Source organism: Pteropus vampyrus, unplaced genomic scaffold, assembly GCF_000151845.1.
Source record: "Pteropus vampyrus isolate Shadow unplaced genomic scaffold, Pvam_2.0 Scaffold35, whole genome shotgun sequence".
Lineage (NCBI taxonomy): Eukaryota > Metazoa > Chordata > Mammalia > Chiroptera > Pteropodidae > Pteropus > Pteropus vampyrus.
Genome location: NW_011888816.1, coordinates 3,597,270 through 3,605,041, shown reverse-complemented (window position 1 = coordinate 3,605,041; position 7,772 = coordinate 3,597,270). Strand labels below are relative to the sequence as shown.

General features: G+C 45.9%; 1 protein-coding gene across 1 annotated transcript in view; it reads right to left on the bottom strand.

Annotated features, from left to right (window-relative positions):
• Nucleotides 1–7,772, bottom strand: part of ULK4 (unc-51 like kinase 4) — a 406,030-nt gene that overhangs the window by 127,892 nt on the left and 270,366 nt on the right. Inside the window, exon 32 of the mRNA XM_023529030.1 lies at nucleotides 3,796–3,894. Within this exon, the coding sequence (XP_023384798.1) occupies nucleotides 3,796–3,894 (99 nt within the window). The remainder of the gene's footprint in view (nucleotides 1–3,795; nucleotides 3,895–7,772) is intronic.

The following is a 7,772-nucleotide window of genomic DNA, read 5'->3' as shown; positions in this document are numbered from 1 at the left end:
AAAACAACCAACCTGGCTTCCCATTTTCTCCTTTTAAAAAATAAAATATTTCGGTCAAACAATTACCTTGCTTTATCTTTCATGGTCAACTTGGTGTATATTTCACTAACCATATCCTATATTATGTTTCTCAACTGAGGATTCCAAGATCCCCCTGAAATTGTGAATTGTGTGCAGAACTTTGCACATGAGTGAGTCCAGGCATTTTTCTAGGAAGAAAGTCCAGGATTATCAATCTCAAAGCGGTTCACTCAGAACAGACTAAGAATCACTACCTTATTACCTGCATTTCGCTAGGATGCTTCTACAGTGTATGGCATAAATATAGGTCATATATTATGGTTTGACAGGTTTCATATTCTCTAAAGGATAAGTATGTGTACTTTTATATCTGGAAAGATCCTCTAAAGCTAACAAGTTCATTTACCTGCTTTCAGGCAAAATACTTCCAACATTATCCAAGTCAGAAACAAACTGAAAGTCTGTTTCTTTTTCCCCATGGAAAAACAATTCCAGGACCTTGTTCTGTACCTATTACAGTTTTTAACAACCACTGTAAAATTTGTCCTTGGTCTGTATTTGTTCTAGAGTGGTTCCTCGATAGCCATATTACTATTTCTCTTCACTTTACACACAGCTATAAACGTGTTAAAATCTTTTCCTGAGAAGATGTACTGCAATGTTCTTATTGCAGGCCATCTTTAAACTTAATGACTCTAGCGATAAATGTGGAGGCACACAACACAGCTCACACGTTAGGCAGGTGTCTGGCCAACATATTAGAACCTAAGTGTGATCAAGTTACTAATAACAGGAGTTCGGAGCCCCGAAGAGCCGGGAAAAATCTCTCAGAGGATACACTACTGGTAGAAGGGGTTCTCTCTCCTGCTATTTCTGGCAGCTGCACTGTGGGTCGTAAGTGTGGGCGTGATGGCATCTAGTGGAGACCTGACCTAACCATGGGCCGAGAACGTGTGGCCTCTCAACTCTCATCCCAGCCTGGCCTGTGATCACAGCCCCATTGCCCTCCCCAGTGGAGACGGTGCTCTCCAGACTCCCCATGTGCAGGGGCGCCCCAACTTCCCTGCTTGCCTGCCTCACAGATTTGTCTCCCGTAGTCCTCTCTACACAAACAGCGGGCACTCCAGACCAACAGCAGGACCCTGTTTCCCTTTCTTGCCCGCCCACTGGCTGGGATCCTCCTGCACGCTGGAGGGCAGCCTCCTGCTTTCCAGGGACAGTGGACTAGCTCTGGCCTGGGCAGCCCGGAAGACACATCCATTTCCGTGGGCTGAAACATGCCTTCTCCAATGAGGTCTGACCTGCAGCCTTGGGGACAGGGTTGTCCTGTCAAGTTTGTTCTTCGCTGGGTACTCTTCCTCAGCTTCAGAGTACCTTATAGAGTTCTTTCTAAATCTTACAGTCACTCTTCTGTCATAGCTTAATCATTCTTTACATTAAAATTCTGTTTACATCACTGTGCGGCTTCTGTGCTCTGACTGGACCCAGACTTATATAATCACAATGTCTTATTCTTTGATTATACTCACGGATAGTATTCATTAACAGACCATCTTCGATTGTTTTTATTTTTTTCCTTCTAGTTTGTATTATGGTTAAAGAATGTGACCTATATGATTTCCACTCATGAGAATTGATTGATATTCTTTTAACCGAATGCATATTTAAGTTCCTAAAAATGTTTCCGGAAAATCGAAAAGAAGGTGCGGTCTCTGTTTTCAGGGTACAAAGATGGATATATTTCTATCAGATCGATCTTATCAAAATTTTCATATCTGCTTTATAAGAGTCAGCAAATTTTTCTATAAAGAGCCAGACAGTAAATAATTAGGCTTGTGCACTTAAGGTCTCTGTCGTAACTCAACTACCACTGAGGTGCAAAAGCGGCCATAGACAATGTGTAAATAGATTGTCTGTGGGCTGCATTCGATAAAACTTTATTTACAAAAATAGGCAGTGAGCCAGAGTCAGTCCACAGGCCCTGGTTTGTCAGCTCCTGCTCTACATCATTATTTATGCACTTGGGTCTGTCAAGCAATGAGAAAGATGTGTCAGATCTTTCAATACTATTGTGTTGTTGTTGTTGATGTCCCCTTGTATGTTTTTTGTCCTTCTCTTTATATTGTTCTATGCTCTGATATTTGGCACATAAAGGTTCCTGTGGATTTTATTCTTTATCATTGTAGAATCTTTCTCTTTTGTCCTATTAAAGATTGTGTGTGTGTACGCACACACACATGTATTAAACCCTACGCTTAAATATAGGAAGACATTTAGAATGGAAATAAAAAATAATAAAATTAAGACCAACAATCAATTTAACAATAAATCTAGTTGGAATAAATTCACCTATTAAGAGAAAACAAACCACAGAATGCGGGAAACGCCAAAACCTTGTCTATAAAATATATATGTGAAACAGTGTGTCTTACAAGTTGACCTATAATGGATTCTTCATCCGTCTTAAACGATTTTTAAATCTTAGTTGCTATAAATATAATTATCCAATACATAATGTATTGTTATCAAGTATCCATGTAATGTATATATGCATTTTAATTGAATGGGGCGGTTTTGAGTGTCATATAAGAGTGTGTGGTTTGTGCTGGTCCTTCTCTATCCCCTGGAACCTCATCCGTTTCCTGCCCTTGGCTGTGAGAGCTGGCTGTCGGGGTTCAGCTCCCCAACTCCAAGCTGGAGCCGTGGCAAGTGTGGCCATTTTCCCTGCAACTTCCTGCGCAGTTCTGCACCAGAGATCCTGCCCCTCTGAGGGGGCGCACACCGGTTCCCTGGGGTTTGGGCTGCTCCCTCACTTTGCTGCAAGCCCACTGCCACTTTTCTCTGTGAATGCTCTATTCCATATATGCTATTATTTAATACAACCCAGTAATGACTGATTTACCGCTTTCCCTCACTTTTTCTTTCTCAGTTGAACCAAACCTTTATTTGATGAATACAGTTACATCTATAGAATTATCCATCCAAAGTGCACTTGCCTGCCTTTGAGCCAGAGGGCAGAAAAAGGCAAACCCAAAAAGGCAAAACCGAGGTGCTGTCGCCCCACAAAGGGTGGAGGCCCCAGCGTGTGCTCCCTCAGGTTCCCGCCACCCCTTGTCCTTGGGTCCCCGTATCTGGAGAGGTTTTCAGGGGGACTTAGGAGATGTCATCGGCCGACACTCTGATGGACTGCTTTGTCCACGGGTAGGAGTCATGTGTCTACACGTTGGGTCCCCTTTAAATTCGGCTAAAATGATTGGGTTGGTCCAAACTCCAAGTTTCTACTGGGTTCTTTTCACATAGTCAGCGATCTTGTATAGTCTTACCTGTTTTCACCAAATTTCACTTATTTCACTCTATTTCTGTGAAGATTGAGGGGAAATGCTCCGGGTCTGTCTGCGCTTCATTTCTGGGGAGCCCTATATGCCAAACATAACCCTAAAATGTCTTTTTGAAAGAGACCTGATCCCTATATAATGGATTTTTTTCCCTTCCTGGAATTCATTTCTCAAATTTTTTTTTTACCTCACATTCATCAAGAAGGATTTGAGAGTCTGCCCTGCTTAAATATCCATTTAAACAAGTGCTAAGCCACCTGGTTTTAAAATAAAGTCAAAATTTAGTAATTCCGGGCCAAATAATCTTCTGAAAATTCTTCTAGTTCTAGTTTTGAAAGGAATTAAAATAGCATAGAGACTCAGGACATCATGAAATTCAAATAAAATTACTCCCACCTCAGCGATGTTTTGAAAGACGCATGCACAGGTGAGCCCTTACCAGCGGAATGAGCAGGCTAATGAGGTCTGTCAGAGGCTTGCTGAGCAGCAGCAGGTCTTCTGCGGCCTGCGTGTCCCCTCCTGAGCCAGTCTTCTGCGCCTGGAACAGGGGGAAGAGAAAAGACAGCATATCTTAGAGATTAGTCAGCTCCATCCTGGGAGACAGCGCCCCTCAGCCTAGTAGGTAAAGGGGGCTGAGGAAGTATTCTCCCTCGGCTCCCAAAGAGAAGTTATGCTTTGCTACCACATGACAGAGAGGGCACGTGCTGCCACTGCCACCAGCTCAGGCTACAGAGGCAGGCCTGGGTGGTCCATGGATCAAGCAACCACGAGGGCTGCCGCTGGAGGAATGATGTTGCTATTCACATACGGCGGTGGGTGAGCGATTCCTTTCCAACCATCCTAACGCTAGGTGCTCTTAGCCCCATTTTCCAGGAGAGAAAACTGAAGCTCAGAAAACTTGTTTGCGTCAAGTCTCACAGAGTAATGGGTGACAAAGCCGGAGGATAAACCTAGGCTTGCGTGACTCCAAATCACACATGCTCATCTCTCCTGGGCATTTTTACGCACATTAGATAAAGCGCACCAAATGCATTTTGCTGTGCTTTCCTCCTGTGTGTGTACATACTTGCTCAAATGACGCCTAGAACGTTTGCCCAATGTACTCCTGCACGAATATTCTTCAGATATAGGTCTACATTGCTTAGTTAGCATGGGCTTGAACAGCAATGCATATAAGAAATGAGAAGTGAGTGCATTTAAGTGTTGTCTTCTTCCAGGAGTTTTATAGAGCTAATTCCAGAGATTTCTATCATAGAGATCAAAAATTTCATATTGAAAAAGGCACTGATTATTGATTGTGTTTGTTATGGTACAGACGCATTTCATTCACATACTTCCTCCGTTTTTACTTTCTCTTGGAAGAAACGAAACTGCTTTTAGGTAATGACCTTTGCCAGAACCTTGAGATCAGGCTGCAGGCTGTCCCACCCCACGTCATTAAGCTGGACTACAGGGCCCTTCCCATAAATGCCAAGCTTCATCTGCACTCAGGCCCACAGGCATAATTCGAGTTGCCTGCTTTCTTTGGTTCAGAACTTCACTGAAAATCAGATGCCTGCCTTTTGACAACCTGCACCTCTCTGCCAAGGGAAATGATGGCAGAATTTCCTTCTAGAAAACAAACGGGTAGCACTATCCCAGAGGTCTGAACCTTTCCAAATCTTGGCTGTTAAGTCCCACTTTCTGAAGCACAATCTGAGACAGAATATCGGGCTTTTCACGTGAACACATGATCCCTTAAAGCAGACCGATCCTCCCTCAGGAAAGGGAAGGCAGATTTGCAAACCAGCGCCAAGACAGTCAGGGCATGGTGTCACTGCTTCCTGTCCAAACACAGGTAGGCAAACAGATGGGGCCACAAGAACAAGCACATAGGGTACCACTTCACCTGCAGGATGTCCATGGGTCCTTCAGGTCTTCTAAGATCTACACAGTCACTTGTTATTGTCACCAAGAAACATCCAGACCCCGCCACTGGTATTCACACCACCTCCTTGCAAAGTTGCCAAGGGTTCCAGAAACGGAATGCCGCAGCTTCACACGACAGGAAGGTACGTGCCAAGCACACATTCAACTCTCACCACAAAAAATGTGGGCCCTGTGCACCAAGGGGATCCCTGCACGGACGGTCTTCCTTACCAAAAGAATAAACACAGACGCTGAGTAACAAACGAGGGGCCGAGGCCTGCCTCTGCTCAGTATCCTCCAGGTCCCCAACATCACACCTCCTCAAGCCAGCCTCTTTTGATTCTTGGATCTGTGGCCCTCTGTGCATTTTGCAAAAGGTATTTTCCACAGCAAGAAAATCCCATCTCTGCCATGAAACTGCAACTGTCCTCTCCATCCAGGTCCTCTGCCTTCGCCCTGGTCCCACTGACCGCTTTTTGTAACTCACCGCCCCCCGTCCTAGCCACCTAGTGTTCTTGGCCCACCCGGCTGTTACAGTCCAGGTAAGAGAAGACAGATAGACCACGCTGGGGTACCAGCGGCGCTTGAGAGAAGTGGCTGGCTTTGTTAGATATCAAAGGTAAAAATCGACATTATTTTGTGACGACAGGTTAGATGTGGAATACGGAAGAGAGAGAAATGCTAAGAATGACTCCCAGGTTTGCAGTTTGCACAGCAAAAGGAGGGTGGTGGGGTCTGCTCGCAGGAGAATGCTGCAGGGAGGTGCATTCTGAGTTCTGCTGTGGACACACTGAATTCCTGTCGGTTATGGGACATTCTAGTTGTCGTGTTGAGGAAGCTGCTGAGTGTGGATCTCAGGAGAAAACTCTACGTGGAAATATAAATTTAATAGTTTTAAACATATAAAACCTGAGAATATCAACTTATGGGCCATATATAATATTAAATGGCAATACAGCATCACCCCAAATAAGATCAAAGGAATACAGCTAATTCTTCAGGATAAAAAAGCTCAGGGATAACACAATTCTATCACGTTTAGCTTTGCTACTTGAGTCCAGTGCATGGGGGAGGCACTCAACGGAGGCTTGTTAAACACAGAGGTAAGGCGTCCGTAGACACAAGAGAAAGTCAATCCCTCAAGCAGCTGCAGTCCGAGGCCCAAGCAGGTTTAAACACGGTGGAGCACGACCGGAAACGGTGTGGCCCAGACCAAGTTCACGCTCACGATGCTCCCCCAACACCATCCTGCGCACACGCGCAAGGCACAGATGACAAGACTCACTCCCCACGCTGTAGGATCTCAGGGTTTAATTAAAAGGATGACGCGCTTCCAGATGCCTGCGAGGGGCGGAGTGTGAAAACTGCTATGGAGGTGGACACGGAGTTTAAGCGGCAGGGGAAGGAGAAGGGGACCTTGGACTCTCGATCATCTGGACGGTGGGGATGAGGTCCACAGGAACGATGTGGACAGCAGTGTTTCAGGTACTGGAATCGCAGGAGGAAGGCGTGACAATGATAAGGTGCGGGGCCCATTTGGAAAATACCAACCGCTTTGGTGTGGGTATGGGCAGCACGGAGGACTGGCAGGTGGACCTGGAGAGGCGCCGTGGGGCTGGATCACGCAGGGCCTTGAATGTCTCACCAAGGAGTTGGAAAATTATATCATAAATAAGGAAATGCTGAAGTCTCCAAAGGACAGGCGAGGCATGAGGATTACAGGTCGTGGCAGACAAATCCCACCAGCAGAGGGCAGTTCGTGGGGATGAGCAGAACGGGGAAGCCGCAGAGGAGTCAAACCGAATAATCCCAAGAGATGCTAAAAATAGTAACCGGAGCCCACAGCACCAACAGCCTTCCTGTGTGATTGCGACTAAGCAGGACTCAGCGGCCACATTTCAGTCTTCTGGCGATCAATCCCCACACACCCTCAAATCAACGGCAATTGAACCGCTCTCCTATCAGGAGAAGGGTGTATCAAGCTCTCCCATCGCCTCAGACATGGCAGACAAGGCCCAGACGGTGACCTAGGTTTTAATACTGAATATCTGCCTGCCCTAATCCCCAAACTGGATTGGGGTCCCCCTCTTCCATAGTCACTCTGCAGCATCCTGTACCTGTCAGGGGTTGCATGCTCACGACTGTAACGAGATAACAGTTCGCTCCACCTTTTGTGTGCTGACGATCTTCCCTACCAAAGTGATGCTCCCTGGCAGCTCACACCCCTGCTCTCTTGGGCCCCGATGAAACTGCAGGGGCCTAGCCCTAGGCTAGGCTCAGAAGTGCAAAAGAAAACCATAAATTAATATATCACAAGCCCGCCAGGACTTAGTTTACTCGGTAAATATGAACCGAGTGCCCTCCCATGCACCAGCACTCAGAAAGGAGGAAGTCATGGCCCACAGGAAGCCCTCTGGAAATAGGAAACAGGAAGTGGACGTGAGCACCTTTCTTCCCTTGCTGTTAATGATAACCATTTACTGCTTACCTTCCCTGGGCCAGGTATAT